Raw genomic sequence first — 27958 nt, 5'->3', positions numbered from 1 at the left:
TTCTAAGAATTTTTGTTTAAGTACAGTTTAGGATCTGTTCGAAGATCCTTTGGAAATATATAACCGGTATTACATTTGATATTGTCAATAGGTGAACGTTTCAATTCACACAGGCTGAGGGTATATCTCCGTCGGCAAAGCCGACTAATACTTTTTTACTTGTTTCTTTTTTTAATCCACGCTTATGAAAAAAAAATTAAATACATATTTTTTAAAATATTTGCCATAAGCTTGGATTTTTTTAAATATTTTTCATAGCTGTGGATTTTGAAATATCATTTCATCAAAAGTTAATCTAGTGTTTCTGCTACAGGAAAGCATGTTTGTGAAAAAAGTCGACGACCTTCCGACCTACTGGTTTATATCGTCCAAAAAATCAAATAAATCAATTAAATAAAAATTTAATTAATAAATTAGAATATTTATTTGTTTTTAAAACGATTAACTCTCTTAATTGATTCGTATACACACATACATATGTATTCCGATTTTGATTCATCAATACAAAGGCTGATTGTTGTTTCACTTTTATCGCAGATCACTGACCTTGTTTTCGTAGCAAGATTAATTAAATTAAGCTAAGCTGCACATAGCTACTAATTACATATTTATTATAATTCTTGCTATTAAACATTTTTAATATTATTATATTATTTAATTTTTAATACACAATACATATCTTAGTTTAAAACCTTTAAATACACATATGCCTATATTAAGTATTTGAAATTAATCTATGCCCTGTGATTCATTCTAGGTACAACTCTGTCATCAGTATCACTAAGACTATCGGTTTCGGCTTCATCTACTGCGGGTAGTTTGACTTGATTTCGGTGTAATTTTTCCTGTAAGCAAAGCAGTGGTATCAGAAAATTGAAGAATATATTTTGTTGTAAACATCATTTACCTTCATTTGTTTTAGTTTCTTTAATCTTTCCTTGCGATCAACTAATTTTCTTGCTATTCTCAAGGCGGAGAAAGCCAAGGCAATGGCAATTAGCATCCATATTACCACAGAGCGAGAATCAAATTTGTCCATGCGTATCTTAGGCCAAAATAGTGGTGGTGGTGATGGTTGGGTTTCCTGGGGTGTAGAGTGCTAAAGGTAAAAAATGAAGCAGAGGTAAGGCGTTAAAAAATTATATACGAAACAAATATTTTTAGAAGTACTGTGAGAGTACAGAGGCATCTTGATGTGTGTTCTAAGGACAGCAGCCCCTGAAATGTCTTCTTAGAACAGAATACCTACAAAAGGTCTATTAGTTGTACTCACCGCACGTGTAACAGATTCCATTCTCTGCTCCCACAACTTCGAAGTATCCAATATAATTACACTACGCTTCTTATCCTCATCATAACAATCGATGCCACTAGTTTCGAGCAGTGCTAAACTCCACTCCGTATGTACGGCATAGGTTTGTCCAAAATTTATACTCTTAGGCATTCGCATCATTTCTTGAACCAACCACTTGCAGCTCCACCAATTGCCAGCCAATTCGACGTGACCAAAGCTGAGCAATGCTGTTATATTAAGTAGGCGAAAATGATTCCCTGTTAAATTTAACTGCAGCTCATTGTGCATTGGTATTTCGGCAAGCATTTCAATAAATTCATCGCGATACAGGTGATTGTGAGATAAGTCCAGGTCGCGCAGAAAAGATAAGCCATTGAAGATACTGGCATCAATGTCATCCAATAAATTATAAGATAAATCTAAATATTGCAGTTGACGCGTGGCATTGAACACATCTGGGGATAGTTGTGAAATTTTATTATGACTCAGCTCTAAATATTCGAGGCTATTGAGATCTTGAAATATGGGGGAGGGGATATTTTCCAAGCTGTTATAGCTGATGTTGAGGCGCTGAAAATAGAAAAAATAAAAAAAAACGCCACAATGCTTCTAATAAAAAAATATTTTTTAAAAACCAAAAAAAATTAAATTTTTTAAAAATTAAAGCCTTTGAAAAAATACTTTTAAAAAATCAACACTTATAAAAAATAATTTTCAAAAAAAATTTTAAAAATCAAAACTTAAGAAAAAATTTAAACAATAAAAAATTTTTTAAAAAATTAAAAAGGTTTTCTAAAAATTCAAAACTATTAAAAATCAAAACTTATGGAAACATATTAAAAAAAAACAAAAATACGAAAAAAATATTTTTTGAATATCAAAACTTATGAAAAATATCTTTAAAAATTAAAAAAATATATATTTTAAATTTATTTTTTTAAAGTATCAATTTTTAAACTATCCACAATTATGAAAAAATAATTTGTAAAAAGTCCAAGATAATTAAAAAAAAAATAAAATCCCCGATAATTAAAAAAATAATAAAATAATTCACGATTACGAAAAAATTAAAATCCACCATAACAAAAAATAATTTTTTCGAAAATAAATAAAAATTAAAAAAAAATTTTAAAAAATGAAAAAATTATTTTTAAAACATCATTATGAAAAAAATCCACGACTACGAAAAAATATTTTTTAAAAAATTATAAAAAAATAATTTTTAAAAAATCCACGATTATGAAAGAATAGTTTTTATAAAATCCAAAACTACAAAAAAATAATATTTAAAAAATCCAAAACAAAAATAATTTTTAAAAAATCCAAAACTACAAAATATAATTTTTAAAAAATTATAAAAAATTAATTTTTAAAAAATTTACGATTATGAAAAAATAGTTTTTATAAAATCCACGATTATGAAAAAAATAGTTTTTATAAAATCCAAGATTATGAAAAAATAGTTTTTATAAAATCCACGATTATGAAGAAATAATTTTTAAAAAATCCAAGTCTACAAAAAAATTATTTTTAAAAAATTAATTTTTAAAAAATCCACGATTATGAAAAAATAGTTTTTATAAAATCCACGATTATGAAGAAATAATTTTTAAAAAATCCAAGACTACAAAAAAATAATTTTTAAAAAATTAATTTTTAAAAAATCCGCGATTATGAAAAAAAAGTTTTTATAAAATACACGATTATGAAGAAATATTTTTTAAAAAATCCAAGACCACAAAAAAAAAATTTTAAAAAATTATAAAAAAATAATTTTTAAAAATCCACGATTATGAAAAAATATTTTTTATAAAATCCACGATTATGAAAAAATATTTTTTATAAAATCCACGATTATGAAAAAATATTTTTTATAAAATCCACGATTATGAAAAAATATTTTTTATAAAATCCACGATTATGAAAAAATATTTTTTATAAAACCCACGATTATGAAAAAATATTTTTTATAAAATCCACGATTATGAAAAAATATTTTTAATAAAATCCACGATTATGAAAAAATATTTTTTATAAAATCCACGATTATGAAAAAATATTTTTTATAATATAAAACCCACGATTATGAAAAAATATTTTTTATAAAATCCACGATTATGAAAAAAAATTTTTTATAAAATCCACGATTATGAAAAAATATTTTTTATAAAATCCACGATTATGAAAAAATATTTTTTATAAAATCCACGATTATGAAAAAATATGTTTTATAAAATCCACGATTATGAAAAAATATGTTTTATAAAATCCACGATTATGAAAAAATATTTTTTATAAAATCCACGATTATGAAAAAATATTTTTTATAAAGTCCACGATTATGAAAAAATATGTTTTATAAAATCCACGATTATGAAAAAATATGTTTTATAAAATCCACGATTATGAAAAAATATTCTTTATAAAATCCACGATTATGAAAAAATATTTTTTATAAAATCCACGATTATGAAAAAATATTTTTTATAAAATCCACGATTATGAAAAAATAGTTTTTATAAAATCCACGATTATGAAAAAATAGTTTTTATGAAATCCACGATTATGAAAAAATAATTTTTAAAAAATCCACGATTATGAAAAAATAATTTTTAAAAAATCCACGATTATGAAAAAATATTTTTTATAAAATCCACGATTATGAAAAAATATGTTTTATAAAATCCACGATTATGAAAAAATATGTTTTATAAAATCCACGATTATGAAAAAATATTTTTTATAAAATCCACGATTATGAAAAAATATTTTTTATAAAGTCCACGATTATGAAAAAATATGTTTTATAAAATCCACGATTATGAAAAAATATGTTTTATAAAATCCACGATTATGAAAAAATATTCTTTATAAAATCCACGATTATGAAAAAATATTTTTTATAAAATCCACGATTATGAAAAAATATTTTTTATAAAATCCACGATTATGAAAAAATAGTTTTTATAAAATCCACGATTATGAAAAAATAGTTTTTATGAAATCCACGATTATGAAAAAATAATTTTTAAAAAATCCACGATTATGAAAAAATAATTTTTAAAAAATCCACGATTATGAAAAAATTATTTTTAAAAAATCCAAGATTATGAAAAAATTATTTTTAAAAAATCCACGATTATAAAAAAATATTTTTAAAAAATCCACGATTATGAAAAAATAATTTTTAAAAAATCCACGATTATGAAAAAATTATTTTTAAAAAATCCAAGATTATGAAAAAATTATTTTTAAAAAATCCACGATTATAAAAAAATATTTTTAAAAAATCCACGATTATGAAAAAATAATTTTTAAAAAATCCACGATTATGAAAAAATTATTTTTAAAAAATCCACGATTATAAAAAAAATATTTTTAAAAAATCCACGATTATGCAAAAATAATTTTGAAAAAATCCACGATTATGAAAAAATCATTTTTAAAAAATCCACGATTATGAAAAAATAATTTTTAAAAAATCCACGATTATGAAAAAATAATTTTTAAAAAATCCACGATTATGAAAAATAATTTTAAAAAAATCCACGATTATGAAAAAGTAATTTTTAACAAATTTACGATTATGAAAAAACAATTTTTAAAACATCTACGATTATGACACAATAATTTTTAAAAAATCCTTGATTATGAAAAAATAATTTTTAACAAATTCACGATTATGAAAAAAAAAATTTTAAAACATCTACGATTCTGACACAATAATTTTTAAAAAATCCTTGATTATGAAAATATTATTTTTAAAAATACCACGATTATGAAAAAAATTATTTGTAAAAAAAACACGATTATAAAAAAAAGAAAAATTAAAAAATCCACGCTTATGAAAAAGTTTTTCTTAAAACATCCACGCTTATGAAAAATTTATTTTAAAAACATCCACGCTTATGAAAAGAAATTTTTAAAAAAACTTCACTTATGACTTTTTTTAATTCTCGCTAATGAAAAAATATTTTTGAATTGATTTAATGTTCATTATCTTACCTCCAGAGCCTCTAAACCCTGAAAAACATCCTCAGCAATCTCCTCCAATCGATTGTGTGACAAATCCAATGTCATCAATTCGAAGTCCTTTGAAAATGCAAAAACATCTAAATTATCCAACAGATTAAATGACAAATTCAAATGCTGCAGACGTGTTAAACTCTTAACTTTCAGGAAATCCAAATCACGCAATAAATTCCCCTCCAAACGTAATGTTCTCAAATGGGAATTTGTATCAAAAGATGCCGCTTCAATATCCCTGATTTCATTGAAATGTAAAGCCAAATATGACAGACGATGCATACCATGAAAGTTACGATTATCCAAAGTTATTAAACGATTCCTCCCCAAATTCAAATATTTCAAATGGGGCATCCAACGAAATATACCATCATCAATATCCTCCAAAAGATTACCAGCCAAATGTAAACGTTGCAAATTGGGATAACGATAGAAACTTTTCAATGTCAGCACACGTATGGAATTTCGCTTCAAATCTAAACTTGTCAAGGCTGTCATTTGTTCATTAGACCATGATTTGACTTCGGTAATGTTATTATGGGCCAATGACAATGAACGTAATTGGCGCAGACCATGTAATGCATAATCCTCCAATTCTGCCAGTTGACTATCAACTATCTCCAAATGTGTAAGCGAGTTAAAGCGTATAAAGAATGCATTCTCCAGCGATGGCACATAACAATTGTGAACACTTAGCTCTGTGATAATGCCAAAGTCTGGGAAATCTAATAATTTGTCTTTATTACAATTATGCAGGTGATGCGATTGTCCATGTATTGTTCGCAGGATACTGCTAGCAGCTGTGTTGTGGCTATTTTGCAGCACGACCACGATTACTGTGGTCAATGCCAGGAAAAAGCCATTTATATCCATGTTAAAAGTGTGTGTTTGTGTGTTCTCCGTTCCGCTTGATTTATACCTGGTTTTTCTGCAGCAACTTGATGGTCCCACGTCGTTTTATTGTTTAATTCAGGTGCTTTTGTCTGTGGTGTTCTTTTCTCTTGTTTCATAAACTATTCATTTTGTGTTGTTTTTACAGTAGCTAAAAGGATTTATTGTAGCCCAGAGTTGTTTGTTCAGCTTTCGTTGTTTTTGCTAAATGAGGAATATACAGTGGGAGGAAGAGAGAAAATAAAGTAATTTTTAATTTAATTTTTACGATTACGAAAAAAAAATTTAAAAATCCACGATTATGAAAAAAAATTTTAAAAATCCACGATTATGAAAAAAAAAATTAAAAATGCACGATTATGAAAAAAAAAATTAAAAATGCACGATTATGAAAAAAAAATTTAAAAAAATCCACGATTATGAAAAAAAAAATTTAAAATCCACGATTATAAAAAAAAAATATTTCAAAAAATCCACGATTATAAAAAAAAAATTTTAAAAAAATCCACGACTATAAAAAAAAATTTTTAAAAAGCCACGATTATGAAAAAATTTTTTATAAAAATCCACGATTATAAAAAAATATTTTTAAAAATCCACTATTATGAAAAAAAGATTTTTAAAAATCCAAGAATATGAAAAAAATAATTTAAAAATCCAAGATTATGAAAAACCAAGTAAGAGAGGGCTATAGTCGGACGGGGCCGACCATGAGTTTTAAGTACTGGTAATAAAGCTTGCAGAAGGGTAGGATATACCTTCGGCGGCTACAATACTAATATAGGTTCAAAAAAACCGAGATTATGAAAAAAATATTTTTAAAAATCCATGATTATGTAAAAAAAAATATTTTTTTAAAATCCATGATTGTGAAAAAAATGTTTTTAAAAATCCATGATTGTGAAAAAAATGTTTTTAAAAATCCATGATTGTGAAAAAAATGTTTTTAAAAATCCACGATTAGGAAAGATAAATTTTTAAAAACCCACGATTATGGAAAAAATATTTTTAAAAATCGACGATTATAAAAAAAATATTTTTAAAAATCCATAATTATGAAAAATATTTTTAAAAATCCACGATTATGAAAAAAAATATTTCTAAAAATCCACGATTATGAAAAAAAATATTTTTAAAAATCCACGATTATGAAAAAATATGTTTAAATAACACGATTATGAAAAAACATTTTTAAAAATCCACGATTGGGAAAAAATGTTTTAAAAATCCACGATTAGGAAAAAATGTTTTAAAAATCCACGATTAGGAAAAAATGTTTTAAAAAACCCACGATTATGGAAAAAGGTATTTTTAAAATATATAATTATGAAACAAATATTTTTAAAAATCCAGGATTATGAAAAAAATATTTGTAAAAATCCACGATTATGAAAAAAATATTTTTAAAAATCCACGATCATGAAAAAAATATTTTTAAAAATCCACGATCATGAAAAAAATATTTTGAAAAATCCACGATTATGAAAAAAATATTTTTAAAAATCCACGATTATGAAAAAAATATTTTTAAAAATCCACGATTATGAAAAAAATATTTCTAAAAATCCACGATTATGAAACAAAAATATTTTTAAAAATCCACGATTATGAAAAAATATGTTTAAAAAACACGACTATGAAAAAACATTTTTAAAAATCAAAAATTAGGAAAAAATATTTTTAAAAATCCACGATTAGGAAAAATATTTTAAAAAACCCACGATTATGGAAAAAGGTATTTTTAAAATATATGATTATGAAAAAATATTTTTAAAAATCTATGATTATGAAAAAATATTTTTAAAAATCCAGGATTATGAAAAAAATATTTTTAAAAATCCACGATTATAAAAAAAAAATATTTTTAAAAAAACCACGATTATGAAAAAAGGTATTTTTTGAAAATCTATGATTATGAAAAAAATATTTTAAAAAATCCACGAAAAATTATTTTTAAAAAACCTCGATTATGGAAAAAATATTTTTAAAAATCCACGATTTTGAAAAAAAAAAATATTTTTAAGAATATACGATTATGAAAAAAAAATATTTTGAAAAATTCACGAGTATGAAACAATTTTTTTTAAATCCACGATCATGAAATAAATATTATAAACAAATATTTTTAAAAATTCGAGACTATGAAAAATAATATTTTTAAAAATACACGATTATAAAAACAAGTAAAAAAGTATCAGTCGGCTTAGCCGACAGAGATATACCCTCAGCCTGTGTTTATTGAAACAATTTTTTCCCAAAAAACGTATGTATGTATAAGAGGGTCTTAAAAATTTTCGGCGTATAAACCGACAAAAATGTTGATTAGGATTAAAGAGCAAAAGTTTTGCGGAGGATATACTTAAAGGAAGGGATCGACATTGACAATTATAGACGTGGATCTCCAGCCACTACATATGGCGCCATAGGGGGTTTTTACACCCCTTGGGCTGTTTGGTCATGAAGTGTGAACTTACCCCTGAAAAAAATTTTACCATCGTAATTGAGGCAGTGAATACAAATTGCTTCAACAAAAATCAAAGTGATTCGATAGCAGGTCTTAAAGTGAACTTACCCAAAATTTTGTGTGGGAGGTACCGGATGGAGTGGACAAATATAGTCCGTATTTGAACCTGATCTATATTTGGTAGATATATTAAAATGTGTAAAATATGGACCAATTCCGCCACTCCCTTCAAGAGTTAACATACGAACAATATTTCCGAACATTGTTGAACTTTTGTGGGGGAGGTACCTGAAGGAGTGGACCGATATGGCTTATCTTCGAACTTAATCTATGTTTGGACAAAATGTTACTAAAGCCAAATTTTGGACCGAATCGGCAGATCCGTTCGAGAGTTATCTTGCGCTCCAATCACCTCACACGATGTCATAGGGGTTTTTTGCAACTTTGGGGCTATTTTTTCAGGAAGTGTGGACTTGCCCCTGATGAAACTTGTACCGTCGTATGGAGGGCAGTGAATACAAGTTTCTAAAACAAAAATCAAAGCGATTCGAGAGCAGGTCCTAAACTGAACTTTTCCGAAATTTTGTGTGGGAGGTACCCGAAGGAGTGGACCGATTGAGTCCATATTGGAACCTCATCTAAGTCTGGTAGACATTTCACGATTTGCAAAGTATGGACCAAATCGGTTACTCCCTTCAAGAGTTATCGATCGCACAAATTTTCCGAACATTTTCGAACTTTTGTGTGGGAGGTACCGGTAGGAGTAGACCGATATAGCCCATCTTCGAACTTACACTAAGTTTGGGCAAAATATTACGAAAGCCAAAATTTGAACCGAATCGGTTCATTCCTTCGAGAGTTATCGTGCGCTCCAGGCAGACAGACGGACGGACATTGCTCAATCGACTCCAAATTGTCTGAAACACGTTTCGTCCAAACATACTTAGGGTCTAATACCATTATTTAGATGAGGCACATTTTGCCCGTATGAAAGCACTATAGGTAATTTGGACAGGTTTTTAGGCAAAAAGGCGATTTTTGCACTTTTAAAAGCGCTTGTTTTCTAATTTGATTCGAAGAAAGAACTTGTCAAATTATATGGATGTGCAATTTGTTTTCAAAAATAAGCAAAACTCACGGTATAATTCGAAGTTAAAATCAACATTTCGAAAACAAAATAAAAAATATCAAAACTGAGCGCAGAAGTTAAACGCAGTTTGTAAGAGTTTGGTAATATTCAAATACACAGGTGTGATATTCAGTGGAATGGTGGCGGTGTGTACTTTCTGTTTAAAAAATAATTTTCTTCAAAATGTTTGTTACAGCGCACACTGGTCGAAACCATTGATCTAGCGGCGCGAAAGTCAAAAAATCGAACTATAAAATTGCGAAATATTTTATATTGTATCGATTCCAGATACTTTGCAGGCAAAGATTTTGTTTTTTCATTTTTGTTGTTGTAAATATTCACTCAGTTATTCACTATCAAATACAAGAGATTTTGTTGCAGCAGATTTTAAAAAATTGTAGCAAAAAAATTAAATTCATATTTGTTTAAATTTTAAATAAATTAAATTTTTTTTAGTGTTTTTATGGGTTGTACGCGCTTGTTCCATAGAGTGCATCTTGTAAACTTGGCCGAACTTAGGTTCGATTATTTTTTGGGGAATGAAATTGGACTCTCTGGATACGGAATAACCACATTAGGGCTGCAAATATTTGCAAATCTTTTGATGACTGCATTTTTAAAATAAGGGATTTTGCATGAAATTCATACAAATTTAGCTGTGCATTTGTATGGGAGCAAAATCAAAATATGGACCTACCTTGAGAAATATTTGCAAGGAGTAGTTCTACCCCCGGAGACACTATAATACCATATTATAGCAAAATATGTTATTAAATATGGAATAATAAGAAAAAAATTCAACGAATCGGGGTACCATAAAAGGGGCTACATCGAAACATAAATCCGTGTTGAAAATGTTTTGTAAGAAGATTTTATACGCAGTGAGAACACGGAATGCAAAATTACAGCCAAGTTGGTATAAACATTTGGTCATGATATTCAAAATACCTTAAATTGGGAGGTACGGTTACATGGATGCTATATCAAAACGTGCACCTATGTCCATAATTTTTGGTGAAAATATTTTGTGACCACTAGGAACCTTAAGTACCAAAGTACAGGTAATTGTGACTTAAATCCTCAAAATACCGAAAATCTCATGGTACCGTTATACGGGGGCTATACCAAAACATCAACCGATATTGTTCATATTTGGCCCATTATTACCCACAGGTACAAGCTGAGTTTGTGCCAAATTTCAGTGACGTATCTCAATTCGTTTGAATGTTATTAATTTCGCGCCGCTAGATCAGTGCTTTCGACCACAGTGCGACGGTACAAGTTTCATCAGGCGCAAGTCCATACTTCCAGAGAAAATAGCCTGAAAAACCCCTATGATACCGGGTGTAATGGTTGGAGAGCAAAATATCTCTCGAACGCATCTGTCGATTCGGCCCAAATTTTTTGGCCTTCGTAATATATTGTCCAAACTTAGTTTAAGTTCGAAGATAAGACATATCGGTCCGCTCCTTCAGATACCTCCCCCACAAAAGTTCAATAATGTTCGGAAAAATTGTGCGCACGATAACTGTTGAAGGGAGTGACTGATTTGGTCCATATCTTACCCATCCTAATATATCTACCAGTTATAGATCAGGTTCGAATATGGACTTTATTTTTCCACTTTTTCGGGTACCTCCAACAGAAAATTTCGAAGAAGTTCACTCTAAGACCTGCTCTCGAATCACTTTGATGTTTATTGAAGGTGTAAGTGCATACTTCTTAAGAAAACATTGTGGACCGATTTGTTCCAAAATTTGGCCTTCGTCATATTTTGTCGAAACTTATATTCAGTTCGAAGATGGGCAGTACCGGTCTACAACTTCCGGTACTTCCCCCCAATATTTAAGAATTGCACTAAAATTGTATGCACGATATCTCTGGAAAGGGGCAACCATATTGGTCCAAACTTTGGATCTCCTAATATTTTGTCCAACAAATGGTCCATATCGGTCCTATCTTTAGGGTACCTCCCCAAAAAATTCAACATTTGCATCTACGTGCAGGGTAGGGTTTGTTCGAAGATCATTTGGAAATGTATACCGATGCTGTTCAAATCCATGCTTCCTTGCATACTGGTCCGAATTTATACGAGTTATACGACGACTAGTGAGCGCGATATCTATCGAAAGATATGACTCCCAAAATAAGATCCACTTACCTCCTCCATAACACTTTTGAATTTTAGTCCTAATTTACATATTTGTCGGCAAATTCAAATGTCCAAACAGGGCCATCAAATTCTGAAAATACCGTAGATGAAAATTTCAATTCACATAGGGTATATCTCTGTCGGCAAAGGCGACTGATACTTTTTTACTTGTTTTTTTTTTATCCACGCTATTCAAAAATATTTGTAAAATATCCACGCTTATGCAAAAATATTTGTGAAATATACACTCTTATGCAAAAATATTTTTAGAAGATACACGCTTATGCAAAAGTATTTAAAAAATCTCCACTCTATAAAAAATATTTTTAAAAGATCCACGCTTATGCAAAAATATTTTTAAAAAATCCGGGCTTATAAAAAATGTTAAAATACACGTAAAAAACTATGTTCAACAAATCAACGCTTATAAAAAAGTATTTAAAAATACACGTTTACAAAAAATTTTTAAAAACCCAGGCCAAGTTTTTTTAAAATGTAATAAAGCTGGCGTGCTGGTAAGTAATTCAAAGGCATTGTAAGTTCACAGTAAACCGTCTGCTACTCCATCCATTCCATTCAGGCGAAAACTTGAGAGAGAGAGAGAGAGAGAGAGAGAGAGTGAAAGAAACAAACGTTCTGATAAAGCCAGCTACGTAACTAAGGTCGATCCTTATTATTACCAAGTCCGATTTTTTTAGCGTTTTAGCCCCATTTCTCTTCTCTCACGTTTCTCTTTTTATACCCTCCACCATAGTAGGAAGGGTATATTAAGTTTGCATTGAAATAATCATTTGCGACCCTATAATGTATATATATTTTTCATCAGGATAAAATTCTGAGTCGATCTAGCCATGTCCATGTTTATGTACAGCGCCCATATAACGGTACTTCCGGATTTTCTGTATTTTGAGGATTTTGGCTAATATTTTTAACCGAACTAGATGTAATTCGACATTAAAGGTTATTAGGGGGTCACAACACTTCTCCACCAAAAACTGTCAACATAGGTTCATGTTTAGATATAGCCCTCACATAACGGTACCTCCGGATTTTCGGTATTTTGAGGGTTGTAGCTACATTTTTTGACTGAACAACGCGTAACTTGACATATAAGATTCCCTGCAGCCACGAAACTTCTTTACCGAAAATCGTCAACATAGGCAAATGTTTTGAAGTAGACCCCATACATATATCGGTATATCCCGATGTTCGGTATTTTGAGAGTTTTAGCTACAATTTTTAACCGAACTAGCTGTAATTTGACATTTCAGGTTTTCAGAGGTCGCGAAAGTTCTCCACCAAAAATCGTCAACATAGGCCCATGTTTTGGTAGAACAGCCATATAATGGTACCTCCCGTTTTTCGATATTTTGAAGATTTAAGCTAAAATTTTTAACCAAAGGTTCCCAGTGGTAACGAAGGGCTTTGGCAATATTTTTTGACAGAACTATCCGAAATTTGACATTTGAGGTTCTCTGCAGTCACGAAACTTTCCAACCAAATATTGTTAAAATAGGTTCATGCTTTGGTATAGGCCGCATATAACTATACCTCCCAATTTTCGGTATTTTGAGGGTTTTAGTTACATTCCTTTATGGAACTACCCGTAATTTGGCATTTTAAATTCCCTGCAGTTACAAAACTTTGCCACAAAAATTTGTCAACATAGGTCCACACTTTGATATAGCTCCCATATAAAGGTACCACCTCAATGAAAACATTTTTATACCCTCCCCCATATTATGGAGGGTATAATTAAATTTGTCATTCCGTTTGTAATACATCGAAAAATTCATCGGAGACCCTATGGAGTATATATATTCTTGATTAGGGTAAAATTCTAAGTCGATATAATTATGTCTGCCTGCCTTCCATCCGTCCGTCTGTTGAAATCAAGATATAGCGCGCAATTTTGAAGATAGAACTTTGAATTTCGGTATAGAAGTATCTTCTACTCCTAGGATGTTTGGTATTGCAAATGGGCCATATGGGTCCTCGTTTTGATATAGCTCCAATAGAACGGTACCACCCGATTTTCGGTATTTTGAAGCCTTTAGCCTCATTATCACACCGAAATGGCTGAAATTTGGTACTTAGTCTTCGCAGGGGGTATAAAACTTTTCTCCAGAAATTTGTTGGTTCATATAGCCCCCATAGAAAGGTACCATCCGATTTTCGGTATTTTCAAGGTTATGGCCACAATAGTACATCGAAATGGCTGAAAATTTGTATTTAGGCTTCGTTGTGGGTATATTTTGCCACCGTTGAAAATTTGATGTTGCCTAGCCGGGGAATCGACCCACGACCTTCTGCACCCACACAGCTAATATAGGTTCACAAAAACCCAAAAATTCAAAATCGAAGATTATGAAAAAAATATTTTTACAAATTCACAATTATTAAAAATATATTTTTACAAATCCACAATTATGAAAAAAATATTTTTACAAATCCACGATTATTAAAAAAAATTAATTTTATAAATCCACGATTATTAAAAAAAAAAATATTTTTATAAATCCACGATTATGAAAAACAAATATTTTTAAAATGCCAAGATTTTGAAATAAAAAAAATATTTTTATAAATCCACGATTATGAAAAAAATGTTTTTAAAAATACACGATTATGAAAAAATATTTTTAAAAATCCACGATTATGAAAAAAATGTTTTTAAAAATCCACGATTATGAAAAAATATTTTTAAAAATCCACGATTATGAAATTTTTTTTTAAAAAATCCACGATTATGAAAAAAAATATCTTTAAAATTTTCACGATTATGAAAAAATATTTTTAAAAATCCACGATTATGAAAATGATAATTTAAAAATCCACTACTATGAAAAAGAAAATTAAAAATCCACGATTATGAAAAAAATATCTTTAAAATTCCACGATTATGAAAAATATTTTTAAAATTCCACGATTATGAAAATGATAATTTAAAAATCAACTATTATGATTTTTTTTTTATAATCCACTGAAATTTTTATTTAGTCTTCGTTGGTGGTATAAAACTTTCTCCCATAAATGTGTGGGTACAGGTCCATGCCTTAAAATAGCCACCATAGAATGGTACCTACCAATTGTCGGTATTTTGAAGGTTGTGGCCTCAATATGAATGACTGAAATTTGGTGTTTAGTATTCGTTGCTGGTATAAAACTTTCCCATAGAACGGTACCTACCGATTTTCGGTATTTTGAAGCTTGTGGCCTCAATATTCCTCCGAAATGGCTGAAATTTGGTATTTAGTCTTCATTTGGGGTATACAACTTTCCATATGAATCTTGTCGGCTTTCTTATAGAACGGTACCTCCTGATTTTCGGTATTTTGAAGTTTGTGACCACAGCAACCCACCGAAATGGCTGAAATTTGTTATTTAGTCTTTTTTGGAGATAAAAGCCTTTCGGACTAAAATTCGTCGGTATAGGTCCACGTTTCGATATAGCTTCCATAGAACGGTACCTCCCTATTTTCGTAATTCTGAAGGTTGTGAAGTCAATATCCCACCGAAAGACTGAAATTTGTTATTTAGTTTTCCATGGGTTATAAAATATTCCAGAAGAGAATTATCAGTACAGGTCCGCGGGTTCCTATATCACCCATACAAGCGTACCTCTTGATTTTCGGCATTTTGAAGGTTTTACCGAAATATTAGGAATTTGGAATTTATTTACTCTTTTTCGAGTCTAAAAACTTTCCGCAGGAAATTGTCGGTATATATTGACGAAATTGCTGAAATTTGGTATTTAGTCTTCTTCATAAACGAAAGGAAACTAATTGTTCAGTTTATTTTAATACAACTCGTGGTGGAGGATATAGCAAGTTCGGGTTATCAGTGGTCGTGGACATTTGGGTTATCCGTAGTCGAACAATTTTTGCACCTAAAATTGTGGACGGGAAAGTAAACTAATTATTCCACTTTAGTTAAGAATATTTTTTGGTGGAGGGTATAAAAAGCCCGGTCTAACTTAACGACTTTTTACTTGTTTTTTATTTTTTAACTACTATCTGATTTACACAATATCATACATATATACGCGTACATTATTTCTTACGTACGTACTTTTTACCCCACTGTCATCCATTGTTATCTGACAAATTAGTCAAAACTACTGTTCAGTTTTTTTTCCACCCGTTTTCTATTGTCTCAAATGTTACCTTAATCGCAGGCTACATACTTGCCATTCTCTAACTAAGCATGTCATGCCATTTAGCAAATGCGTCGTCTGTCTGGATCTCTTCTGTTTGTAGCCCCCGTCATGTACATCGTGTGTACTTATCTTGTCCTCCCATACTCCATAGCCATAATGCGATGTGTTTGGTGGTTAACTGTCAAGATAATACCACCGTTGTTTACAATTGAATAATATTTACAATGAATAAATGCTTGCTTGGTGGGTTGGTTGGTTGATTCGGTTCGGTTAGTTGTTGGAAGCTGTGTATTAGACATATGGAGATCTGGCGCTATATCTTACTGCATCAAATCTCACAGCGTCGTTCTTCTTATGTCTGTTGACGCTGTGACTGGTATAACTAGTTAAATGAGTAACAAGCAGACTATTTGGACTATTTGGTTGGGTTGGTTGCTTGGTAAGTTGTTTGTCTTCGTTTGACAAACACACAAAATTTATCAAAATCGCTGTAGTTTAAATGAGCAATGTTCTGGTTGGCTGTTCTGATGTTTGAATGACAGCGTCTGGCAAAGGGGAAACATGTAGAGAATAGGCACAAACTCAAGAAATCATAAACATATTGTTTAACTTTGAAGTTAAAGGTTAACTTATGTTGTCTATAAAATGACAGATCGATGAAAAAACTGCAAAAATTAATTAAAAAATGTGTTTTATATATTCCACAAAAGGGAACACAACAATCATTGAAAATATTACCAGACATTAGAAATATCTAAAAAATCCACGCTTATGAAAAAAACTATTTTGGAAAAATCCATGCTATGAAAAAATTAAAAAAAAAATATATAAAAATATTTTAAAAAATATTAAAAAAATCACGCTTATAAAAAATAATTTTAAAACATCCACGTTTATGGAATATAATTTTAAAACATCCGGGCTTATGAAAAAAATTTTAAAAAATCCACGCTTATTAAAAACTATTTAAAAATATTTATGCTTATGAAAAAATTTTTAAAACATCCACGCTTATTAAAAATTATTTAAAAATATTTATGCTTATGAAAAAATGTTGAAAAAATCCACGCTTATTAAAAACTATTTAAAAATATTTATGCTTATGAAAAAATGTTTAAAAAATCCACTATTTAAAATATTTAAAAATATTTATGCTTATGAACAAATGTTTAAAAAATCCACGCTTATTAAAAACTATTTAAAAATATTTATGCTTATGAAAAAATGTTTAAAAAATCCACGCTTATTAAAAACTATTTAAAAATATTTATGCTTATGAAAAAATGTTTAAAAAATCCACGCTTATTAAAAACTATTTAAAAATATTTATGCTTATGAAAAAATGTTTAAAAAATCCACGCTTATTAAAAACTATTTAAAAATATTTATGCTTATGAAAAAATGTTTAAAAAATCCACGCTTATTAAAAACTATTTAAAAATATTTATGCTTATGAAAAAATGTTTAAAAAATCCACGCTTATTGAAAACTATTTAAAAATATTTATGCTTATGAAAAATTATTTAAAAATATCCACGCTTATGAAAAAATATTTAGAAAATATCCACGCTTATGAAAAAATATTTAAAAAAATCCACGCTTATGAAAAAATATTTAAAAAAATCCACGCTTATGAAAAGTATATTTAAAAAAATCCACGCTTATGAAATGTATTTTTAAAAATCCACGCTTATGAAAAGTATTTTTAAAAAAATCCACGCTTATGAAAAGTATATTTAAAAAAATCCACGCTTATGAAATGTATTTTTAAAAATCCACGCTTATGAAAAGTATATTTAAAAATATCCACGCTTATGAAAAAATTTTTAAAAAAATCCACGCTTATGAAAAGTATTTTTAAAAAAATCCACGCTTATGAAAAGTATTTTTAAAAAAATCCACGCTTATGAATAGTATTTTTAAAAAAATCCACGCTTATGAAAAGTATATTTAAAAATATCCACGCTTATGAAAAAATTTTTAAAAAAATCCACGCTTATGAAAAATATTTCTTAAAAAAATCCACGCTTATGAAAAATATTTTTTAAAAAAAATCCACGCTTATGAAAAGTATTTTTAAAAAATCCACGCTTATGAAAAGTATTTTTAAAAAATCCACGCTTATGAAAAGTATTTTTAAAAAATCCACGCTTATGAAAAAATATTTAAAAATATTCATGCTAATGAAAAATTATTTAAAACAAGTAAAAAAGTATCAGTAGGCTTTGCCGACAGAGATATACCCTCAGCCTCTGTGAATTGAAATACTTTTTCCCAAAAAACTGTATTTAGGGGGTTTTCAAAATTTTGGGCGTATGAACCGACAAAAGTATGGATACGATTAAAGCTCAAAAAATTGCTGGGATAACGATATATAGGGCTGTTTTTATCACACTAGTCTAAGAAATACATTATATCGCTGTAAACAGGGCCACTATGAAAACCCTTTGTAAAAATGTCCAAAGGATCCTCGAACAGACCCTTAACCACACAAAAATGTTGAACATTTATGTAAGTGGTACCACAAGGATTGGACAGATAAGGCCCACATTTGAACATAAACTAAGTTTCGACAATATTTAGAGATCCAAAGTTTGGACCAAATCGGTTGCTACTTCTATGAGAAATCGCGCGTACCATTTTTGTAAATATTTTTGAACTTTTGTGGGGGAGGTACCTGAAGGAGCGGACTTATAAGCACCAGCTTCGAATTTCATCTAATATTTAAAGAAATATTACGATATCCAAAGTGTGGACGAACGCAATATTCGGTTCGATCTCTCCAGTCAATACATATGTTGCCATAGGGGGTTTTTAGTTGTGGGGGAGGTACCTGAAGGAGTAGACCGATATGGCCCATCTCCGAACATATACTAAGTTTGGACAAAATATTACGAGAGCCAAATTTTTGACCAAATCGGCTCATCCGTTTGAGAGACAGACAGACGGACGGACGGACGGGCATTGCCAAATCGACTCCAAATTGTCTGAAACAATATTACAATAATTTCGAAATAAATATAAGTTTCGAAGCCTTGCCAGAGAATCAACATCCACAGCCGATATGTCTGATGAGCTGCGTAACTAACAGCGAAACCGGCCACATAATGTGGCCGTTGTGTGGGAATCTCTTCGGCTTTCCTTTTTCATATGCAAAAATCTACGATCATTCAGCTCATCTCCAACGAGAAATTAATAAAAACAATTAAGAACGGCGTCATGTTTGGCCGGGCCGAACTTGTTATACCCTCCACCACGACTTGTATTGCAGTAAAATGGAACAATTACTTGCATTTCGTTTATGAAGAAGACTAAATAACAAATTCCAACAATTTAGGTAAAATAATGCGGCCAACCTTAAAAATACCGAAATTCGGGAGGTACCGTTCAATGGGGGCTATATCAAAACGTCGATCTATACCGCCAAAGATAATGTGCATAAAAACTTTAAAATACCGAGAATCAAGAGGTACGCTTTTATGAGGGATATAGAAAGACGTGGACCTATACTGATAATTCTCATCTGGAATATGTTATAACCCTATGGAAGAATAAATAAAAAAGTTCAGTCATTTCGGTGGGATATTGACGTCACAACCTTCAGAATTACGAAAATCGGGAAAGTCCGTTCTATGGGGCTGTATTGAAACGTGGACCTATACCGACGAATTTCAGTCGGAAAGGTTTGTACCTCTAGCGTTGACTAAATACAAAATTTCAGTCATTTCGGTGGGTTGTTGTGGACACAACCTTAAAAATATGGAAAATTGGGAGGAACCTTTCTATGGGGGCTATATGAAGGCGTGGGCCTATACCAAAAAATTTAATATGGAAATTATTGTATACCCACAACGAAGACTAGACGCCAAATTTGAGCCATTTCGGTGGAGTATTGAGGCCAAAACCTTCAAAATACTGAAAATCGGCAGGTACCGTTCTATAGGGGCTATATAAAGGCGTGGACCTATATAGACAAATTTCATATGGAAAGTTCTATACCCCCAAAGAAGACTAAATACCACATTTTAGCCATTTCGGTGGATTATTGTTGCCACAACCTTCAAAGTACCGAAAATCGGGAGCTACCGTTCTATGGGGGCTATATGAAGGCGTGGACCTATACCGACCAAATTCTGAGGGAAAGTTTTGTAGCCTCAACGATGGCTAAGTACCAAAGTTCAGCCGTTCCGGAGGAATATTGAGGTCACAACCTTCAAAGTACCGAAAATTGTGAGTTATTGTTCTATGGGGGCTATATGAAGGCGTGGACCTATACCGAGAGATTTAATATGGAAAGTGTTATACCCAAACGAAGACTAAATACCAAATTTCAACCATTTCTGCCGTTCTATGGGGGTTATATGAAGGCGTGGTCCTATTCCGACAAATTTCTGGGGGACAATTTTATATTACCAACGAAAACTAAGTACCAAATTCCAGCTATTTCGGTGCGATAATGAAAATCCGGTGGTACCGTTCTATGGGGGCTATATCAAAACGTGCACCGATTTGCAACACCAAACATCCTAGGAGTAATAGAAACCTCTATACCAAGTTACAAAGCTCTGTCTTCAACCGACGGACGGACATTATATCGACTTAGAATTTTCAGACTGTTAGTTCAAAGATATTCTCCTTTCCAATTTTGGTTTTAAAATCGCCTAGAATCATTTTAATGTCATGGGCAGGGCAACAGTAGCGCTTCTTAAATAAATCCCCATTCAAGTTCACATTTTTCATGGTTTTTTTAGGTTTTCAAGTCCTAACCTAAATTTGGGTAAAGAAAATGTTGTAGCAATGAAAATTCTCTACAAGATTGACTCTTATGATATCTTCATAGTTTTTACCGTTATTGAGATATAGAAGTTCAAATTAGGACAATGGATTGACTGTATCATCTCCTTATAAAACAATGCCATGACTGCAATATCCTTAACTTAAACTTATATATCTCAAAAAAGGTACAACCTAGGAAAAAATTACGAAAGCCTATCTTGTAGAGAATTTTCACAGCTACAACATATTCTTTAGTCCCATTTCGAATGGATTTGCAGTTTTCAAGCTAAATCCTGAAGATCTAAGAAAAAAGTCAGAAAGTATGATCTGAACCTCTATATCTCAAAAATGGTAAAACCTAGGAAAATATCAATCAGCCAGTCTTGTACAGAATTTTCACTGCTACAACATTTTCTTTAGTCGCATTTCAACAGGACTTTCGGTTTCTAAGCAAAATCGTGAAACCCTAATAAAATTAAAAATGTGAACTTTCATCGCGATTTATTACAAAATCCATCCAGCGATTTTTTCTTGTTTTTGGATATTTCTCATCTATACACATTGCTGTTTTAGAACACGCAAAAACTTCCCTTGTGTAAGCGGTTTTCATTTAATGTTGGTTATGGTGCACTGTGCATAACATTGTCCTAATTTGAACTTCTATATCTCAGTAACGGTATAAACTACGAAGATGTCATAAAAGCCAATCTTTTAGAGAATTTTTATAGCTACAACATTTTTTTAGTCCCATTTCGGTAGGACTTGCGGTCTCTAAGCTAAGTCGTGAAAACCTTAAAAACCCCTAAAAATTTCAACTTGGATCGCGATTTATTTAAAAAGCGCTCCGGCGATTTTTTTTGTTTTTTGGATTTTTCTCATCTATGAAAATTGTAGTTTCAGTATCCACAAAAACTACCCAGGTGTAAGCACCTTCCATTTAAATTTGGTTCAAGAGCACCGTGAGGTTACACTACCCTCAATTAAAACTGAGGTATCCCTGCATATACTAGGCTGTAACTCTGTTATCTGACCACGTACATCAACATAATAACGATCAATGGAAATGTCAAGTGTTCCTCTTCTAAATATAATTTACATGGGTTTAACGTAGTTTCAGGAATTATCTGATCATCACGTTAAATTGCAAACTGCTTCTGTGTCGTAACCCCATAGCGTACATATAGTTTCGCGCCGATCAGACTACAGAGCCGCTAAAAAAAATTGGATAAAAATTTTGTTTTTGGTCCATTTTACCTCATCCATTAAATATTTAATATCCATTAAATATATTACGATCATCGCCAAACACTATAGGGATCTATTCTGGTCTAGACTCGACCTCCACACAAAATTTCGTGAAGATTGGTCCATAATTGCGACGTGTAGCGTGATTATTTTTATTTTTAAAAAATTCTCGCTTATGAAAAAATATTTTTAAAAAACCCTAGCTTATGAACAAATATTTTAAAACATCCGAGCTTATGAAAAAATATTTTTAAAAATACGCGCTTATGAAAAAAAAATATTTTTAAAAAATAAGCGCATATGAAAAAATATTTGAAAAAAAATTATGCATATGAAAAAATATTATTAAAAAATTCGAGCGTATTAAAATAGTTTTAAAAAATCAGGCTTAGAAAAATAAATGTTTATAAAAAATATTTTTAAAAAATCCATTCTTAAAATAAAAATATATTTTGCTTTTCGATATAGTCAGGCTTTGTCCCATAGTCGTTGTTTTAATATTTTATTAAAACAACTTTAATTTATTAATGGGAAAAATTGGCGATTTTTACCAAGGGGTAAGGCAGGGAAGACTATAGTCATCATCAGTTCCCTTGTTTCCTGTTTTTCAACATGAAACTTTTTGAGTTTCTTTGAACACATATCTATTTGAGCGAGCAATTGACACTTGGGTATGAAAAGTTTTCTGTTAAAAAAAAAAACACAAGTAACAAGCGAACTGATTAGGATCTGTGGCGAGATCCGAAACTATACATAGCCTTCCTTGTCTTACCCCTTGGTAAAAAACGCCAATTTTTCCTACTAATAAATTAAGGTTGTTTTAATAAAATATTAAAACAACGACTATGGTATTAAGCCTGACTATTTTGAAAAGCAAAATAGAAGTGGTAATTACAAATAAAAACGCCAACCCTCCTAAAAATATATTTAGAGAAAATCAACACTTAAAGAGACAAAAATGGAAAAGCGGGAGTGCGAAAAAATCCAAATGTTCAGGAGCCAAAATGAAGTCCGAAAATTCTACCAAAGAGAGACATCAAACTGATGGCTTTAGCACAGACGCATCCTCTTGTAGAGAGGTAATTTGGTAACAGATGCAGATAGTGTGCTTAGGATATGTATAGAGCCAAACTGTTGGCATCCAATACAAGCGAAGACGTCGAAGATACCACAGAAACAATCCCAGAATATGGTATTGAATGTATACCGCCCGGTTGAGATGAGGTAAAGACAGCGATAAACTGGCTTAAAAATTATAATGCTGTAGGAGCCGATGGCCTACCAGCCGAGATGCTCAAAACCGTAGGTGACACGCTCATAAGGTTTATGCATCAGCTAGTTAGCACCATCTGGTGGGAAGAACGCGTACCCGGCGATCGGAACCTGAGGATCATGTTTCCCATCCACAAGAAGGGAGATAGTGTAGGAGAAGGGATACAGTGTGCTCAAACTACAGGGACATAAATAAGTCTGCTCCCCATTGCTTATAAGATAATGTCAGGGATATTGTGCCAACGGCTAAAGCATATGGTCAACGAAATTATTGGGTCATACCAATGCGGCTTTAGACCTGGCAAATCCGCCATACACCACACATTTACCCTGCAAAAAATCCCGGAGAAGACCCAAGAGATGCAGATCGACAGCTACCACCTTTTTGTCGATTATAAAGCAGCCTTCGACAACCATCTTCATTCAAAATTATTCCAAGGCATGTCTGAATTTGGTATCCCCGCAAAGCTCATTCGGCTTTTTAAGATGACATTAACTGATACCCGGTCCTCAGTTAAAATATAAAAGAACTCCTCCGAAGAGTTCAGTACCAAAAGAGGTTGCAAACAAGGAGACAGCATTTCGTGTAACCTATTCAATATTCTGCTGGAAAATCCTATACCAGATACAAACGCAAAATACAAAAATGGGTCGATCCGTAAAATAAGTAACTGACACCTTTAAGAATGCCGAAGGAGAATCTGCTAAAGTAGATCTGGCGGTAAAGGGCGACAAGACCAAGTTGATGGTATCGACGGACCAACTGTGGAAGTTGACACTTATAATTTTGAGGTAGTTAAAGTAAAAGTGAGTGTAAAATGACTTTAACTGATACTCGATCCTCAGCTAAAATTGGAAAGAACATCCCAGAAGAGTTTTGTACCAAAAGATGTTTCAGGCAAGGAGACAGCATTTCGTGTGATTTATTCAACATCCTGCTGGAAAAGGTTATACGAGATGCAAACGTTAAAAGAAATGACACAATCTACACCAATAGCCACATGTTACTTGCTTATGCTGATGATATAGACTTCATGGGTCGAACAGTAAAAGAAGTAAATGATACTTTTATGAAGGTCGAAGGAGAATTTGCTAAAGTGGGTCTAGCGGTTAACGGCGACAACACCAAGATTATGGTGTCGACGCGCAATGCGTCCATAGAGTTCAGACCAACTGTAGAAGTTGGCACTTATAATTTTGAGGTAGTTAAAGTAAAAGTGAGTTCCTCTACCTCGGCACCGCCTTAACACAGCAAATAAAATCAGTTGTGAAATAATAAGAAAAAATTTATTGGCCAACCGATGCTACTTTGGCTTAAATGAGCAGATTAACAACTAAGCCACAGTTCATCAAACAAATATAACACTTTACAAAACGCTGATACTACCCGTGCCTGGGTACTAGCGCAGCAGATAAGGCAGTGTTTGGTGTATTTGAGAGAAAAATTATTTGCAAGAAAATTCTGTAACTTTTGAACGGATATAGATACTTTCATAGTTCTTTTTTGTTAAACAGATAACACAATCAGCACACAATTCAGATAAATTATAAGCGGTCAAATTCGGTCTGGTAGTTGCAGAGAAACTCAAGGTCAAAGTTAAACTTTAGAGTTTTTTTGCTATTTTGTGTTTTTTATATCTTCTTATATATTAAAATAAACTAAAATAATACCTTAAGAACTAAAAAAAATCGAAATTTTTTTTTCACAAATTAAAAAAAAATACAAAAAATTTTAATTTTTTTTAAGATTAAAAAAATACCTCTCGGGTTTTCACAAAACACGGTGCTTTCGAAAAAAAATTAAATGGAAGGTAGGTGCAAGCAGTTTTTGCAGATACTGAAACTACAATGTTCATAGATGAGAAAAATCAAAAAACAAAAAAATCGACGGAGCGCTTTTTAAATAAATCACGATTCAAGTTGACATTTTTAAGGTTTTTTTTAGTTTTCACGATTTTGCTAGGAAACCGCAAGTCCTATCCTGAATGGAAATAAAAAATGTTGTAGCTATGAAAATTCCCTACAAGATTGACTTTTTTGATACTTTCGTAGGTTTTACCATTTTTGAGATATAGAAAGAAGTTCAAATTAGGACAATGCACTGACTGTATCACCTCCTTATAAAACAATATCATGAGGGGCGCGTCTTAACTAACTTTTAATGAAAACCGTTTACACAGGAGAAGTTTTTGTGAATTCTGAAAAAGCAATGTTCATAGATGAGAAAAATCCATAAACAAGAAAAAATCGCTGTAGGTATTTTTAAATAAATGGCGGCCAAAATTCACATATTTAGGTGTTTTTAGGTTTTCACAATTTTGCTTGGATACCGCAAGTCCTATCGAAATGATGCTAAAGAAAAAAATTCTCTAGAGGAGTGACCTTTTTAATTTGTTCCCAGGTTGTACCATTTTTGAGATAAAGAAGCTCAGATTACATTTAAGGTTTTGTTGTTAGGATTTCGCAATTTTGCTTGAATGCGGCAAGTCTTATCGATACGGGACCTGAGAAAATCTTATAGCCGTGAAAATTCTCTACAAGACTGGCTTACGTAACTTTTCCTAGGTTGTACCATTTTTTAGATATATAAGTTTAAGTTGGAAATTTACAGTCATGACATTGTTTTATAAGGGGGCGATTCAGAATTGAATTGAATTTGAATTGTCCCAATTTGAACTTTTATAGCATCATTTCGATAGGATTTGCGGTTTCCAAGCAAAATCGTGAAAATCTAAACAATCCATAAAATGTCAACTTGAACCGCGATTTATTTAAAAAGCGCTCTGGCGAGTTTTTTTTTTGTTTTTTGATTTTTCTCATCTATGAACATTGTAGTTTCAGAATCTGTAAAACCTTCCCAGGTGCAATCACTTTCCATTTAAATTTGCTTCAAGAGCACCGTGTTTTGTAAAACCCAATCATTAAATTAAAAAAGTATTAAACGGACGGAACGGGACGGGGACAAAATTATATAGGAGACTGTCGGGCATCTTTCTCTGAAAACAGAAGATTGTTCCATGTTGTTCCAAAAACAGTTGCAAAAAAAATAATAGCTCCACTACCCACAAAAATAGTTCGCGAGCATTCATATTTACATATGCACATTTTGCTGGCAGTTTCATGCGTATTTGGGACTAAACGACTCTAAAGAATTTAAAAATTATAGTTATATTCGAAACTTATTTAAAATATATACCAATTTTTACAAAAACCCCAAAAATTTGGCGAAAAAAATAATAGCAACATTATTAAAAATTCTTTTAAAATTATTGAAATTCGACACTTATCTACACTGTATCCATCAAGAGTAGAAGTACGTCAACCGAAGCAAGTGCCTATTAATTTATTCTTCAGGTGATGGCGTTAGTACCGCCTGTCGATAAGTAGGTATCGAACCAAGCGGCTTCTGGTGTTGGTTGCAGGATTCTTCTTCAGGGACTTCCCAATATGATTTTTGGTCGTGGGTTTTGATTCAGTAGTTACCTTATTGACCTTAGTTGATATTTTTTTATTTGTCATAATGTAGGAACAACGCATAAGCCTAGAGAATGGCCTTCTATACCACAATCTCTTTGATTTTCCTCCAGATTATAACCCAGATTATTGCTGTTCGTATCCTTTTGGAAGGACCAAACTAGTTCCAACTTATCTTCTAAATTAAATAGAGTCATATTTTCTAGGATTGCAACAAAAACGAGTTAACTCTTCACAGTTTTGTTGCCATGTATAGGGCTTAGTCTCTAACGACAAAGTCAAAGTATATATTTTTGGTTCTATTTCGAATTTTTGAGGACATCCAACTGAGAAATTAAAATAGTTTCCTCCAAGCATAGACATAAAGCCTCACTCACATCTACATAACACATTCTTCCACAGTTATTCGTGGTGGTGCTATTATTTTTTCCACTAAATTTGCAATTTCATAAAATTTAGTACCTGTAGGGTAAACGCTACTGTAATTTATTAAAGACCACAATCCTACCTACCTTACAAAAAAACAATGAACAGAAATAGCTACGTCTTTCTCCAGAAATTTGCAAAAATTACATATTTCCCAAAAATGAAAAATGTTCGTCTTTAGGGGCACCCCACGCCTATACCTTCCAATATTTTGACCTAATTTTTTGGTTTCCTTAATTTTATTATGTTTACTATCCAATCCCATGTACAAATTAAATATCTTTGACAAAACAGGAAAATCAATTTCAACAAATAAAGAGGAACGGAAATCTTTCCTTAGTTCGGCCTATAGGACAAATGCCCCGTAGAAGGCCAACTAGGCAATTAAGTATGTTATGTATATCCCATAGGGAAATATATCTGGTAAAATGAATATTGAGTTCTTAAATGCACAAAATTTTCTTACAATTTTGTTTATAACTCTTTTCCAGAAAACAAATTTGTATGTATGTGTTTTGCAATCTTTCATCTGTTATACGTTTTAGAAACCATAAAACCGGCGAGGTAACTAAACAAAACCCGCACTCCGATTCTATATTTTGTTCTACGTTGTTATTAAATTCACGACCGTTAAATTGAAACTAAATTTG

General features: G+C 31.1%; 1 protein-coding gene across 1 annotated transcript; it reads right to left on the bottom strand.

The window, feature by feature from the left end:
- Positions 1–400: 400 nt before the first annotated feature.
- Positions 401–27952, bottom strand: LOC141392699 (uncharacterized). The gene is made up of 5 exons (XM_073965580.1): positions 27775–27952; positions 5300–6415; positions 1274–1864; positions 908–1099; positions 401–845 (listed from the first exon to the last, which is right to left on the bottom strand). Exons 2-5 carry the CDS (start codon positions 6191–6193, stop codon positions 735–737), a joined length of 1788 nt encoding a protein of 595 aa, XP_073821681.1. The 5' UTR covers positions 6194–6415; positions 27775–27952; the 3' UTR covers positions 401–734.
- Between the last annotated feature and the right edge of the window lie 6 nt (positions 27953–27958).

This window comes from Musca autumnalis, unplaced genomic scaffold (genome assembly GCF_047663935.1).
Source record: "Musca autumnalis isolate F117 unplaced genomic scaffold, ASM4766393v1 scaffold_2, whole genome shotgun sequence".
NCBI lineage: Eukaryota > Metazoa > Arthropoda > Insecta > Diptera > Muscidae > Musca > Musca autumnalis.
Note: the sequence above shows the minus strand (reverse complement) of the source record. Positions and strands in the feature narration are given on the sequence as shown.

What these genes read in the sequence shown, in the direction of transcription:
- LOC141392699 (XM_073965580.1), bottom strand. Translation starts at nt 6,193, where the DNA reads ATGGATATAAATGGCTTTTTCCTGGCATTGACCACAGTAATCGTGGTC. An exon ending in AGGGTTTAGAGGCTCTGGAG is followed by an intron (nt 1,865 to 5,299) that starts GTAAGATAATGA and finishes TTCTATTTTCAG; the next exon opens with CGCCTCAACATCAGCTATAA. An exon ending in TGGAATCTGTTACACGTGCG is followed by an intron (nt 1,100 to 1,273) that starts GTGAGTACAACT and finishes TTTTACCTTTAG; the next exon opens with CACTCTACACCCCAGGAAAC.